General features: G+C 33.8%; 2 protein-coding genes across 6 annotated transcripts; one reads left to right on the plus strand and one right to left on the minus strand.

The window, feature by feature from the left end:
* The first annotated feature begins 6,698 nt into the window (after positions 1 to 6,698).
* Positions 6,699 to 13,222, plus strand: LOC141671323 (UDP-N-acetylglucosamine transferase subunit ALG14-like). Of its 5 annotated transcripts, none has more exons than XM_074477512.1 (7): positions 6,722 to 6,834; positions 9,103 to 9,378; positions 11,635 to 11,832; positions 11,929 to 12,071; positions 12,231 to 12,377; positions 12,466 to 12,525; positions 12,619 to 13,222. In XM_074477512.1, the coding sequence occupies exons 2-7, from the start codon at positions 9,258 to 9,260 to the stop codon at positions 12,793 to 12,795; spliced, it is 846 nt and encodes a 281-aa protein (XP_074333613.1). In that variant the 5' UTR covers positions 6,722 to 6,834; positions 9,103 to 9,257; the 3' UTR covers positions 12,796 to 13,222. The 5 variants fall into 5 exon arrangements, with proteins under 5 accessions (XP_074333615.1, XP_074333613.1, XP_074333616.1 ...); XM_074477511.1 differs by lacking the exon at positions 6,722 to 6,834 and adding an exon at positions 6,897 to 9,037; XM_074477513.1 differs by lacking the exon at positions 6,722 to 6,834 and adding an exon at positions 6,902 to 9,037 and having other exon boundaries at positions 11,929 to 12,068.
* A 98-nt stretch (positions 13,223 to 13,320) lies between these two features.
* Positions 13,321 to 15,427, minus strand: LOC141671322 (putative purine permease 10). The gene is made up of 2 exons (XM_074477509.1): positions 15,095 to 15,427; positions 13,321 to 14,626 (listed from the first exon to the last, which is right to left on the minus strand). Exons 1-2 carry the CDS (start codon positions 15,141 to 15,143, stop codon positions 13,488 to 13,490), a joined length of 1,188 nt encoding a protein of 395 aa, XP_074333610.1. The 5' UTR covers positions 15,144 to 15,427; the 3' UTR covers positions 13,321 to 13,487.
* Positions 15,428 to 15,650: the final 223 nt, after the last annotated feature.

Raw genomic sequence — 15,650 nt, forward strand, 5'->3', positions numbered from 1 at the left:
ATTATGCAGAATCATACTTGGGAACTAGTGGACTTGCCAACTAGTTGCAAACCATTAGGTAGCAAGTGGATTTTCAAGAAGAAGTTGAAAACTGATGGCACTATTGATAAGTATAAGGCCAGACTTGTGATTAAAGGATACAAGCAACAAAAAGGCCTTGATTATTTTGATACATATTCTCCTGTAACGAGAATAACATCCATAAGGATGATGTTTGCTATTGCTGCAATGCGTAATCTAACTGTACATCAAATGGATGTGAAAACAGCCTTCCTAAATGGGGACATAGATGAGGAAATCTATATGGAACAACCCGAAGGGTTTGTTGTCCCAGGACAAGAAAGGAAAGTTTGTAGATTGGTGAAATCATTGTATGGTTTGAAGCAAGCGCCTATGAAATGGCATAAAAAATTTGACGAGGTCGTGCTGGCTAATGGCTTCAAAATCAATGAATGTGATAGCTGTGCCTATTACAAGGATAACGAGAGTGGCTATGTCATGATGACGCTATATGTAGATGATCTACTTATTGCCGGAAGCAATGATAAAGTGATCAAATCTACCAAGGACATGTTGAAATCAAGATTCGACATGAAAGACATGGGACTAGTAAATGTAATTCTGGGAATTCAAATTTCTAGAACATCAGAGGGTCTCGCATTAAGTCAACCACATTATATTGACAAGATCCTTGAGAAGTTTCTTAAGGATGACTTTGAGAAAGCTAGGACACCTGTGGATATGACTTTGCACCTATCCAAGAACAAAGGTGTAGTTGTTTCCCAATTGGAATACTCAAGGATAATTGGTAGTCTGATGTACCTCATGAGCTGTACAAGACCAGACATTGCATACTCAATTAGCAAGTTGAGTAGGTTTACGAGTAATCCGGGAGCTGATCACTGGAAAGCGATCATAAGGGTACTAAGGTACTGGAGGGGAACTCGAGACTATGGACTGCACTATGGCAGATACCCAGCAGTATTAGAAGGATATACTGACGCAAATTGGATATCTAGCAAGAAAGCACTTAAGTCTACGAGCGGCTATGTGTTTACATTAGCTGGAGCGGCAATATCATGGAAATCCTCAAAACAAACGGTGATAACTCATTCCACGATGGAAGCTGAGTTTGTGGTACTAGATAAATGCGCCGAAGAGGCTGAATATCTACGTCAGTTTCTGGAGGATATTCCAAGATGGCCAAAGCCTGTAACTGCAATAGGGATTCATTGTGATAGTCAATCCGCTATTGGCAGAGCGCAGAGCACGATGTATAATAGAAAGTCTCGTCATATACGACGACGACACAGTTCCATTAGACAATTGATCTCAACCGGAATTATCACTATTGACTATATACCGTCAAAAGATAATATCGCGGATCCACTAACCAAAGGGTTATCAAAAGAAGTGGTTGAGAAATCATCAAGAGGGATGGGCCTTAAGCCTATTGCTTAACGGCATCATGGTGGACACCCAACCATTGCTGACTGGAGATCCCAAGAACTTGGTTCAATGGGACAACTAAATCATGATGACCAAATCACTGTGGGGGTAACCCCTGGCCTGTTCCTATGATGAGGAAACAGTGAGACCCGTAAGGTACGAGGTTAAGCTTTGAGCTTTTAATGATCTTTGATGAATACATGGAGTTCAGGAGTGAACGCATGGAATTCAGTTGAGTAAACGCGGGTTACTCTATAAGATAAAGATCACCTATGTGGGAGAGAAGTGGGGCCGCTTCAAAGGAGAATTGCAAGGCACAATTCTTTAAAAACTCCTGCAGAACCAGGACGATGGTCCATGGCCAAAATGGACATAATCATGAGAACTGAATGAGTCAGGAAAGATATAGTGATTGAGTATATCATCATTTACACAAACGGTCGAACAGTTCAAGGACATCGCGTCATACTGTCTACCAGTAAAGTCGATATACTTATTCGAGCGAAGGTTCAAGGAGCATTCTCTACCTATCGTATGCTATATCTGACCGCCGGAACTATCACCAAGTCAAGCTCCGCGTCTGTCTGTCTATGTAGTGCGTGCTAGTGGACCATCAATCTCATTAGTGGGGGATTGTTGGACAAACTTAGTATTTTAGACTAAGTTGTGAATCATTTTGAGACTCTATATGAGTGAGACACATTATGTGTTAGTGGTGTGTATTTATTGGAACGTATTCTCCTCTTCGAGGGGATTCCAACGCATATTTACACGCTCAAAATAAGTAAAAGGTGAATGAGAACTGATGTTCCAAAGTTTTACCTTTTAATATGAAAAGTGGTTTTGTACCACATCGAGAGTAGCACAAACCTATTCCTTAGTTTTTCTTATAAATACCATGTACCACATCGAAAAGAAAAACAAGTCCTTTCAAGCCTCTCTTTATAAATAGAGTCTTAGGGCATCAGTTTTATTAAGTCAAGGGAATAAGAGTCCTCTCTTTCATTCTCGGTCTCTTCAGTCTTAAATTTTCCAATACTCCGGTGGTAGTTCTCGGGCTTAGTTCAAGTTCGCTGAGAGTATATTCGATCTATCGTTTATACTGGTATCTCGTTTTATCCTGGGAGGCTATCGACTCGCACATACGGTGAGAGGCGAAATAGCTTTAAGGAGACAGTTTCAACTGGACTCGAGGATTTCCATTTGGTTATATTCTTCCTTTCTCTGTTTGATTTCGTTTACTCACGCACACACTTATTTGATTTATATGTATTAATCGCAGATTGTATTCACAAAATATTCTGATAGCATGACATGTTTAATGTTTATGTAATATAGTCCCGACTGCAGAGTTTTAAATTGAACCTAGCCATGATGCAAGCTAATTGCTACCTCACATTATGCAGATTTCAATGCTTTGTATTGAACAAAATTCTCATAACACCGTGATTAAATGAATCTAATTTACATTTTGATCTTTAAAATGGAAGCAGGCCCATATGACAGGAAGCATGCCTACTATATTACCAATTGGTTTCATGTTCTGATTAATCATTCATGTGCAGAGAGAGTTCTTAGAATGGGCTGAACATAATTTATGTTAACGTTCTTAATAATCTGGGACATCAAAGTTAATCACCGATTCAAGTTCCATAACATCTAGATCAGACCCCTAGTAGCAATACTAGTGGCAATCAACAAATTGCATACATTACTCTTAAAATCATATATACACTGGCAAATTGCCTGATTGAATCTCAAAGTAATCACAACTTCTTGGTACATCAAGTATTTTCCAGGTAAAGAGGTAGAAATTAACTAAAATTTACTTAGGTCGTCTATGGATTACAATGAAATATCAGTTTCTTCAAATGAACTAGATTACAATTCTCCAGAGAAAATAAATTCCAAAAGTCTCGATTTCTAAGACAATTTTCGAAAAATTATCCATGCCCAACTTAAAAAATCTTACATCTAACAAATTTATCCAGGCCATCTTCATCCAAGTCCCACGAACTCCCATATCCATATGTAATAATTCCATCATAACTGTAGTCTGTAGGTTTCTATTTTTCCTACTTGACATGAACTATATGTACAGGTCAAGAACAATATAGTTGATCAACCAGATAGGCCATCATACCAACAAGGTATATTAGCAAACCAAAAGTTCATTTCTTTGTTTTGGTATGGTATGTATCAAAACAACACTTTCTGATCTCATTTTCACCAACTGTACATGTGTTATATCTTTGTTAACATCACTTCTCCCCCACTTGTATTTCCACAAGTCTGTTCAGCACCTTACGAGCCAGAACTTCTACTTGGCGAGGGATAGTAGCGGAGAACTGTACAATCTGGCGATCTGGTCTAGTATTTTGAACAATTCTAATAATTTGAGGTTTCAAACCAATATCAAACAGCTGAACTCTGAGCTGACTACAAGCATATTCCCCGTCTACTGTCCAAATTTCCTTCATCAACCAAAGCTCCCAGGTAGTTTAAAAGCTCTAATGCCTCGTGTATAGTCTGAAACTCTATCTTGGTTGCACTCTGCCATCACACAATGTTTTCTGGGCACTTGTATTTTGATAGTAATGTAACTTGCAAAGACTTAAAACACATTCGTCTCTCATAAACTCTTCTTTTAATAAATACATGATCTATGATAAATTAAGTTATGATTAGAAGTGTAAATTTGGTTCTTGAGTATTTTGGTTTGGTTACGTATGACTTAATGTATACATATAGCTGACATTATATAAAATTATTAGTTAAAATCAATATTTTTCAACTTTACCCCTAAAAAAATAACTCCGTTTGAGTTAAGTAACGGAATGCAATCAGATGCTTAAAAATTTAAGGTTAGCTATTTTTGTGCAAAAAAATTATAAATTGGTCCATCTTCGTGCAATTAAGTCAAAAATATATATATAAATAAAAGAAAAATAATTAATTAAACATATTATGTGATATGATTAAATATTTTTTTTATAAATTTATAATGTTAAAAAATGAGACAACGAATAAATTAAATAAATTATAATACATATGTTATATTTAGGTTATTAAGGTCAAATATAAATATATAATAATAACTAAATATATAAATATATAAGTACAAAAAATACTTTTTTTTGAAAAATATATTATTTACAAAAAAAACATAAAATTTATTTAGGAAATAAAATTATTATATTAAAATTTAATTAAATAAAAAAATATTCAAAAATATTATATAAAAATTTGATAATCATCCCTGCATGGCAAGGGTGATAATAATAATAATATTAATATGAATATTAATAATAATAATAAAGTGTTGCTAGAATTGTATTTTCTTAGAATGTCTTAAACCTAATTATTTATAATATTTATAAGGCACTAAGAGTTTCTTGAGATGCTCTTACAGCATTTTCAAGGGAAATCCCTATTTTGACTCCCTAAATTATAATATAATTATTATTACTTAAAATATTGGAAATTAAAAGATTATTTATTTCAATGATGTTATCTATATTTGTTATTTATTAATCATTTTTTTTATTTGTCAATTTGACTTTTGCACACATTTTAATGTTCGGCTAGTTAAAAATATTATTTTAATTTATATTTTTTACTAATTAAAATACAAATTGTCTATTTTTATTTATAAAAAATAATTAAAAACGATAATTTTAACTAGTCGGTCTAAAATTTGTGCAAAAGTCAAAATGACAAATAAAGAAATAAGGAGTATAATTTATAAAATAATAATTATTTAACATTCTAGGTAATATACATTAAGAATGGGGCCCGCAAGGGTTGGCTCAGTTGGTTAAAGAGAGGAAAACTAACCTCTTGGTCACAGGTTCGAATCCCACGGGAGGAGAATTTATGATTATGCCTTCTGAGTCACAGTCTGTCGCTTAAATGCGGTTTAAGTTCACGTGGTTTGTAGGCTATTACGTGAACCCGTAGGGTTTACCAGTGCGCACCCGAAGGCTAGCGGCTGCGGGTTACCTACGATAAAAAAAAAGAATGGGAAGGTTAGAGTATACATATATAATATTTAAAGAAAATAATGGTGATGTATCATTATATAAGTTTTTTTCTCTCTTCTAGACTAAGAGATTTGATTTTCTTGCAAATCATAGGGTACAAGGGTTCTTGCAGGGAAGAATTTTTATAATTTGTAATTTTGTAAGTCTAGGACAAATATAAATGTAGGTAAGGGTTGTTATATTTAAAATTGGTTCAAAATTTGGGTTCGATTTTCTACAAACACATACTTGTATAAATTTTATTTATTTATTTTATTTTATTTTTCACATATATTCGATTATCTATAACTATATAATTTTATTTTATTTATTTATTATATTTTTTCAGTTTCAATCCATGATTTGCGTGGATTGCTAGTAAATTTAATATTTTTAATTTTAAGCTCCTAATTTGCACAGATTATCGATTAGTATATTTAATCTATAATTTATAACCATAATTGGTATGTAAATGTTAATTTGATTAATAGCTTAAACTATATTAAAATTAACATTAGATAAGGGGACCGTGAGTTATAGAAGTTCAAAATAATTATTTTTTTGTGAAAATTAACAAAAGAAGAAATGACTAATTTTAATGATTAGAATATTCAATTTGGTAAATAGGTATTTAATTTGTATAAGATATGTAATCGGTAAATATGTAAAAATATATTGTGTGGGATAGCACATTTACAAAATGTCTATCTCAAAATAATTTGGTATAACCGATTTAAGATTGAGAAATGATATCATTTATGTAGATTATAGGAGTATAATTTGGTTTAACGGTTATCCTCATTATTAAAAAAATAAATAAATAGTGTTATATATCCGTTAAATTACTAAATTATTAAATTATTAGATTTAGTCAATTATTTTACTAAACTTCGACCACGACTTATTCTATTATTATAAAAAATAATGTTATATAACCGCTAAACTACTAAATTATTAAAATATCACACATAATCTACTTATTCTACTAAATTACGATCACATGTCATCTTATTATATTTCTTATATTTTTATAATTATTTTTTATTTATATAAATATTTAAAATTATAATATAACGGGATAAATAAAATTTTTAAATAACTATCAAATATGTATCTCATCGGTTAAAAACAAAATCATCTCAATCATAAATGAGTATTTTTGTCAATAATTTTTCAAAAATGGGTAAAACTTGTAAATATTAGAAAATTAAGAAACAGAAATAGGCAAATTACTTTTTCATTTCACAGAAATAGAAACAAACGCTAACAGAATTTTAGAACTGTATATCCAGGTTCACAAGAATCCTCGTCGCCGGAGAAGAAACTGACCTCCAATATTCCGGCAAAAATTTACCCTTTTCAGGTAATTAACTTTATTCATGTTCCATAGGTCATAACACTGTGCACATGTTTCCAAATTGAAACTCAAATCACAGAATTTAATTTGTTTTCAACCCCTTAAACACTGTTATTTTTCTTGTTAGTTTCTTGCTAAAAGCATGTATATTTATCATTGAATTCATTTTTTTATTGTTTCTTTTCTATCTATAATAAATTTCAAGAAAAGGGTAAAGTAAAACTATGATTTCCACTAATTCCCAGGTTTCAAAATTGAATCTAAATTCTTATTATATGATTGATGAAGTGTAATTATATCCATTAGTATATGCCCCAGCATCCCGATTAGCTGGGCCTTAGGTGCAAGCGCTGCCTTAAGATAAGTTACAAATCATTAGTGCTTAACATTTCCTTAGTTCAATGTAATAATGTCTTAAACTTGTAGTAGATTGTAAATTTACATTTCTACCAAAGCCCAAAGTATGCTGCAATTATTTCCACCATTTGTAAAATTTCAAATTTTAAGATAAAGAGGTCTATTCTAAGTATATGCCGGCTTATGTAGGAGAGTCTGGATTGGAACTAATAGTTTTAGTAGAATTTCATGTGTCAAGTGTATTCAGCTTATTCTGTAGAGGGGATAGTTGTTAGGGCTCCCTTGCATTTATAGTTAAATGAGAACCAATATAGCAAAAATAGGATAGGTCCATTCAGGTTAGCAAAATGGTATAGCCGGGGAGCTGGCAATTTCAAACAGGCTGGAACGTTGTTTGAAATGATGTTTGCCATTGTTGTTTTTCTCCGTTTTTCCCCTTGGCAACTCAAAATGCTACTTTTTAGTCATTCAAGTGCCTCCCCCACTTTTGTTTATAGAATCAATAATCTCAAAACACTTAATCCACACATTAACAATATACATAATAAAGGTATTTTCGATTTAAACCTGTACTTAATACAAGCATCTCAAAACTTATCAGAATTCTAGTTTTCGTAGCATTAAACTAGTCATTTATATGAAAAATCGGAGAATACCATACATATAATTGTCTTAATATTTCAAGTAGTAATTCTCAGAAGTTTTGCCTACTAATCTTGTTCTCATGAACTCTCTTAAGAATAAACTCATAACTCTTGTAAGAAGCGGCACCACTTCTTAGTTCACATAGGTGAAATGTTTCAATGTGTATCTGTTATTTTTAACACACTACCTGTACAGCCAAAACATATTAAGAGTCTAACTCAGCCTCTTCACATAACGGACGATTTTGACACCACTTGTAGGGACTAGATTTGTCAATATTACAATTATCTTATTAACTTGTTATTACCCATTAAACATTTAAACTAATAACTTATTAGAGAAATGTCGGGTTACCATTACCAAATAGTTTAATTAATGAGGTTTAGTCCCATTTCACAACTAGTTGTCTTGACAACCTCTCTTGATAAAGGTTTTGTAAACGGGTCCCCAAGATTTTTACACGATCTCACATAAACAATTGTCAAGGTACCATTCTCCAACAATTGTTTCACATACTAATGTCTCAAGCTTATGTGTCTAGATTGCCCATTGTATGTGCTCTTAAAAGCTGTAGACATGGTATTTTGACCATCACAATTTATAGATATAGGAGGCATCGGACTAGGCACAACTTTGATGCAGGACAATGGGTCAATAAGGCCAAAGAGAGTATTTGGCAACAATATAATAGGCTTTAGAGACCCAATTAGTTGTATAGTAAGTATTTTATTTAGGATTTGAGTTTGTTTAGGAAAGTAGTTTATTATATATAGGACTTTTTTATTGTAATTCATCAAATCATTATTATTGGATTTTGATATTATGAGAGGAGCAGTGGGAGGAGTTCATTATGTAGCCCGTCAAGGAATGAATATGTTATTCCAGATTCCGTTCAAGGCCAACAACCGGTTACTAGCAAATTTAACCGTGCTCCATTCTTATTACAAGGTACTAACACTAGTAGATACTTAAAGGAATTTGGCATAAAACTTTAGAGTGCCCTTTTCCTATAATGAACATTTCGAAAAGATTCATTATGGTAAAAAGAAAATTATGATGACTTATATGTTGATATGACTAAAGAAGATTTGAGGCCGAAGGTCATTTAGAGAAGGCAACAAATCTTGGAGTTGTGCAATAGGGTGCGAATTATCTCCGCCTACGACGCCAACAAATCTTTCATACTAGAGTTACATGTGCTAGTAAGGTGTGTTCTCTTATTATTGATACCGGGATTTGTACTAATGTGATATCTAAGAAGGAAATTTGTAGGTTGGGTTTAAAGGTGGAATTGCATTCTGAACCTTATGATATAACATGGATCGAATATACAAAGTTGCGTGTTCTGGAAAAGTGTTTGGTGAAATTTTCAATTGGGAGATTTAATGATACAGTGATGTGTGACATTCTTTCGTTGAAGCTTTGTGATGTCATTTTGGGGAGTTTATGGCTTGTTGATCGAGATGCTCATCATATTGCACACTTATACAGTTGTTAAGGCTGGTTGTCGATATACTCTGACTTGTGATCGTTCTCCGCTTATGCAAGGTTCTTTTGTGCTCTATCGTGCTTCTTGTGATTCTATTAACTCGACGGAGTCGAGTTCTTTTCACCATAGAAGAATTGATGTAGGACAATGGGTCAATAAGCCCAAAGAGAGTATTTGGCAACAATATATTAGGCTTTGGAGGCCCAAATAGTTATATAGTAGTAATTATTATCTTTTAATCTAGGATATTAGCTAATTAGGATTTGAGTTTGTTTAGGGAAGTAGTTTATTCTATATAGCACTTTTTATTGTAATTCATCGTATTATTATTATTGGATTTTGATATTGAGTGCGAGAGTTCTCTCTGAAACCCCTAAACCTTAATCATCGCCTGCCTCCCCATCAAACTTAATATCCAACAATAAGGTTTTAATCCATTCGGCCTCTTTCCCACATTTTTTTATTTTGGGTATTAACAAATTGTTGTCCTACTTCGAAACAAGCCAAAAAAGGAAAATATAATACGTGATATTGTCATTTTGAGGTCCCAAAATGACTCACGGGGTGGAATTTCGATAAAACTAGTTCGTGAAGGCATGTTGAGGAGCCTGTAAAACACGTTTTTCCATAACTTATTTCAAAACTTTTTGGTCTGTATTAAAATATTGATGTCCTACTTTGATAAAAGTCAGGAAAATTGAAAATCCGATATGTAGAACTATACTAATTTCAGCTACGAAAACGACTGTCGAACATTCATTTCGTAACATTTAAGTTGAGTAGTCACTTCAAAATTAGAGTTGCTGCATGAAGATGATGTTGGATTCTCAAGAAGATAATCGTATTAAAGATAATGTATGATAGAAATTGGATTGCATCTTATCCATATTAGATTATTGGATTCTCGTCGACACGTTTGGATTATCCTTTATCCTGTAAGATCATATTATCTAAATTTTTAACCGCATGTTAGGATTTTCTTTTATTTAGATTGGTTATAATTATCATTTTCTTCAAAAAACCTTTTCATACACGATTGCAAACACCAAAGCTTTATAAAACACCATTTCATCTTCAAAAACCATTTTCTTCATCTTACGTAAAATGGAAGTTTACATTAATGTCAACATCTTTTGGAGAGGAAGATTAATTCGAAAAGATGATGATATATATTATTCTTGCTATCCCAAAGTTATGCGCTATATTATTGTGGTAACAACATTCGAAGAGATGAGAAATATTGTCTACGAATTGATGAGTATAAGTCCTACTCATTAGAATGTTACTGAGCTTCAAGTATCCATAACTTGGTATCAGAAATGTTGCGAGAAAATATTACCTAGGTCACATTACTTGTGATATGATGTGAGTAGGTTATTGAGCATTACTCACAGACATAAGGAGATACAGAAGGGGATTGGTGATGTCTCCATGTACGTCCAAGTAAAAGAAATCCAAGCGGAAGAATCATCTTCGTATGAGTCCAATATTAAGTTTGGAAAAACACCCTTAAGTGTTGAATAAGGTTATGGGAGGAGCACCCAATTTACAGAATTTCAAATAAGGGATGGACAAACTATTATCATGGTGGAGGTTCCAACACTCAAAATTTTTGTGGCGGTTCAAATAGTTAGCCGATACAGTACGAAGGTGGTAACTTCCATGATGAACCTTTTCCAACATGGCTCATGAGGACGGGTAGAGAGTTATCTCCATTGATGAAGATATTGAAGAAGTTGATGGTAGAAATGGTGTTTGATAAAGCTTTGGTGTTTAAAGAAACTGATAATTAGTGTATGTGGATAAAAGAAAATCTTAACTTGTCGTTGAATATATAGATAATATGATTTTAATGGAAAAGGTAAATTCAAACACGTTGAGAATTCAATATGGATAAGCTGCAATACAATTTCTATCCTACATTATCTTTAGTGAAATTATCTTGGTGAGAATCCAACATTCTCTTGATGTAGCAACTTTAATTTTGAAGTGACTACTCAACTTAGATGCCATGAAATGAATGTTAGACAATCGTTTTCATAATTGAAATTAACATAGTTTTACATATCGAATTTTCAATTTTTCTGGCTTGTATCAAAGTAGGACGTCAATATTTTATTCTATATTTGCTAAACTGGATGGACCTATCCTATTTTTTCTATTTTAGTTTTCAGTTTATTTTGTACTACAAATGCAAGGGAGCCAACATACTACTGTGACTAAGTGAAGGGTTGATGTTTTTCATTTTTTATTTTTAAGAGTTTTGTAATAAATATGACACTTCTGTCTAATTGTATTGACTTTCTCTATGACAGGCAGTGAAAGACATGGTCTAGTAACAGCAAAGAAAGATCATAGCTGTTTCCGAACAATGGCAATCAATGTTATAGTTATAATTACCATAGCACTCATGTCAGTTGTGCTTCGAATATTTTATGTCATCTACTGTAGCAGCAAACCCATTCAAACCAAGTCTACAAAGCCTGTCAGTACACTTATTATCCTGGGCTCAGGTGATGCCTGTTTCTGTCCATGTTCCGGATGGTTTCTTATCATGTTCTTAGTATCTGATTATTACTTTCTTCTGGTTGTTTATTTAATTTAATTAGGGGGGCACACTGCAGAGATGCTAAATCTCTTGTCAGTGCTGCAAGCAGATAGATTCTATCCAAGATATTACATTGCTGCTGCTACTGATAATATGAGCCTTCAGAAAGCTAGTGTATTTGAGAACCAGCTAGCAGATAAGGTGGTGTGTGCACTTTTATCATTCCCAGATCTGTATATGTTGTTTCAGGGAACTTTATCTTCCTTCTTCAGTTACTGATAAAGAAGCTTATTCTGATTAGATACCTGCATGATTTAGAAAAGAAAGATGATAGTATATTTTATAATTTTGTATTTTTTGTAGATAGGAGGCAGGATGGGAGAAAATGCTCAGTTCATGCAGATATATAGAAGCCGTGAAGTAGGCCAGTCCTATGTAACCTCCATTGGAACTACCATTTTTGCTGTTGCTCATGCCCTGTTGCTGATGATGAAAATTAAGCCCCAAGTGGTACACTTGTTACCTCTACCTTCGTTTTTCAGATTACTCTATTCTCATTTATAAGTGTATTCAATTCACTTCAACATTTGCTGAATAGATTTTATGCAATGGCCCTGGAACTTGTATACCTTTGTGTGCAATTGCATTCTTTTTCAAGGTTAGTGTTATCCAGTAATATATATGTATTGTAGTATTCATTCTTCTTGATGCCTTTATAGATCAGCATAGAACTTTAACATGTTATTTACAGGTGCTAGGAATAAGATGGTCATCAATATTTTACGTAGAGAGCATAGCACGAGTGAAGAGGTTATCCCTTAGTGGTATTATTCTGTACAAGTTACACATGGCTGATCAGTTATTTGTGCAATGGCCACAACTACAAAGAAAGTATCCACGAGCACATTACGTAGGCCGTCTCATGTAACGGACTATTACTTCATTCGGAGAAATGCCTTCTAAGCTTCCTCGCCAACCCTCTGTCGGAATTCTATAGCCAAACTGTTGAAATGAAGGAAAGAGATGTCAAGTTCGGGAGATACTAATTCTTGTTTCCTACATTCTTCAAAAGACAGTTACATAATTTAACATGTGGTTTGAAAGTAGGAAACAATATTAGTTGCTGCAACAAGCTAACAAAATAGTTTTGGACTTCTGAATCAATATTCGAAGTCATTATAAGTGCCTCGGCTACCTTGTGTATTGGTTTGTTATCATGCTTTGTAATAGCAAGCAAAACTATGCCGAAAGCAATCACACGTGTGTCCAACAAATATTTATTAAATACATTTTTTTGATAGAGTATATGTTAAATAGACATTTCATATTAAGAAATTTAAAAGTTTTTTAATTAACTAGTTGTACTCTTTTGAAGAACTGTGTTTTGTGCAATCAAGAATTTAAAAAGGGTTCAATTTTTGTGATCAATAATTTGAAGAAAAGAACAATCTCATATATATTGAATCTTATCTTTAACTTTATATTTTTAAGATCTACGGTGATACCATGGTTTTACAATTGTATTCGTGTCATTTGGTGACTGCGATTACAAATATGTCTTCAAAATGATTTGTTTTTCAAAAGGGTGCCAGCCACCCTTTCTATTTTAAAATCACCCTGTCACCTTTCCACAAGTGGAATTTCAGAAACTTGATTAGCATTTCTTTCATCAGTAACTTTGTTAGCATTCTCAGCTATTGCCTTGATCTCCAAATCATCAATATAGTGCTGATAGATATATGATACAAATCCCCAGATAGCCAAAACCATAGAAACCACCTTCACTCCATTCATCTTGTCATTGAAAATGAAGACAGACAGAACAGGAACAATAGGCAATCCCAAAGTACTAATCACATTGGAGAACAGAGAAGATATCTTGTAGATAAGTCCCACAGCTCCAACATTGAAAATCTGCCATGATACTGAAATCCATACCAATGTCATCAAGTAGGAGAGGTTTCCTAGCTTATAGTTCTGCATTTCTTTGGTCAAGGTCTTCCATTCGCCACTCGCAAACAGGCCTATCAGTATGACAACAGTTGCAATTGCACTTTGGTAGATAATCAGCTTCACCACCATCCTAACACTACTATTTCTCAGAACCTTTCGGAAGGCAAGCTGTGTTACAGAGAGCATCAGAGCATACCCAGCTGATGCGCCTAGAGTGCAGATGAATCCGATTGCATACTTTCCTTTCGTGGTACTTGAATCCGAAGAATCAGGTGAGAAAACAAGAAGTACAGAAGATATTGTAAGCAGGACTAAAGAATTTATTATAAAAGGAGTCAATTTTTGTGCGTTGAGGAAATAAGAAAAGAATGCATTGAAGCCTAACTGGCTTGCACATAAGAGAGTATAAGTTGAGACCGGAAGGTATAAAAGGCCTATTGAGTATAACATGCAGTCCGCAGCAAGGAAAACACCAAGGAAGATAAAGAGCGATAAAAGGAGTATCGGAGAATATTTTCTTCTGTTGGTATCTTCTGCAGGTTGTTTTTGGTTTGACACGAGAAAGATGAAAGGTACGAGAACTGGAAAGCCGATGGTTTGAACAAGAGTTGCCATCCATTTGCTGTTTCCACCTTTGTCATAATAAAGTCTTCCCAAGAGTGTGGCGACAGACTGACCACAGAGAACAAAGATTGAATAGATGATCATTTGGATCCACCAACTGTATCGCTTTAGCGAGAAGCCTTGTTGGAGATTTTTTCTTGCACTTGTATTCTCAGATGAAACTGCTGGTTTAGCTTCTTGAGCTGGAAAAATATAGGACATGATGTATTTAGTACTTAAACAGCAGGCGAAGATGATCAATTTGTATTATACCATCAAACTTCTCTTAATTCTTGGACTGGTAACTGTTTCATCAATTCATAGGTGATAGAGCAACACCAATATATGAGGATATCAAGGTGTGTGCCCAAAAAACTAACAAACGTACAAGTACAGTATACTGATCACAATAAAGGCATGATATATGGGGTGTTAAAAGAGTGTAACGAACAAAACTTGCCACAATTCTACCTTTTTTCACAAAATGGTCCATAAATGACGTTACCAAGAACTAGTCGAAAAAGAAATAGAACCCTGAAGAGTTATACATGACTTCCATAACTATCACCGGCTTCTTTAGACTAGACTTGAGAATCATTCGGAACAGTGATCCAAATTCCAAAACAGAGCAGTCTAAAACAAAAATAATTATATCAACTTTCATGACTTACCCATGATGCGTGATGGCTCTGTTATGCACTCTTCAACAACTTTCCTCATAACAAAGGTTATGTAGAGATGAGAGAGAGAGAGAGAGAGGGGGGGGCGGGGGAGAGAGAGAGAGAGAGAGAGAGGGAGAGGGAGAGAGAGGGAGAGAGAGAGAGAGAGAGAGATTCAGTTGAAGTTCTTGCTTGTTTCAGAGGGTCACTAACTGAATATACAGGCAGTAATATAAGCAAGTTAGAGCAGAGTATTCAACTTTGTATTGGATGAAATTATTGAGCATGTGAAAATTAGTGAAGAAAAAAGATGGGGCACCACAATGAGCTTACTCTCATAAATTTGTTGACCCTCATTCATACTTGGGAAGTTATAATATTAACTTTTGATTGGAAGATTATACTGTCCTTACCTGCGCATTGGTAACCATCGCTTTGATATTGACATTGTCATGTTGGCCCGCGCCAGGTCTTTGTTTTTGTCATGCACATCACATTTGCGATTAAGTTCTAATATATTTATTAAAAAATCTATAAATTTATTAATAATATTGGCATGTAAAATGAT

The sequence above is a fragment of the Apium graveolens genome, chromosome 7 (genome assembly GCF_009905375.1).
Source record: "Apium graveolens cultivar Ventura chromosome 7, ASM990537v1, whole genome shotgun sequence".
Lineage (NCBI taxonomy): Eukaryota > Viridiplantae > Streptophyta > Magnoliopsida > Apiales > Apiaceae > Apium > Apium graveolens.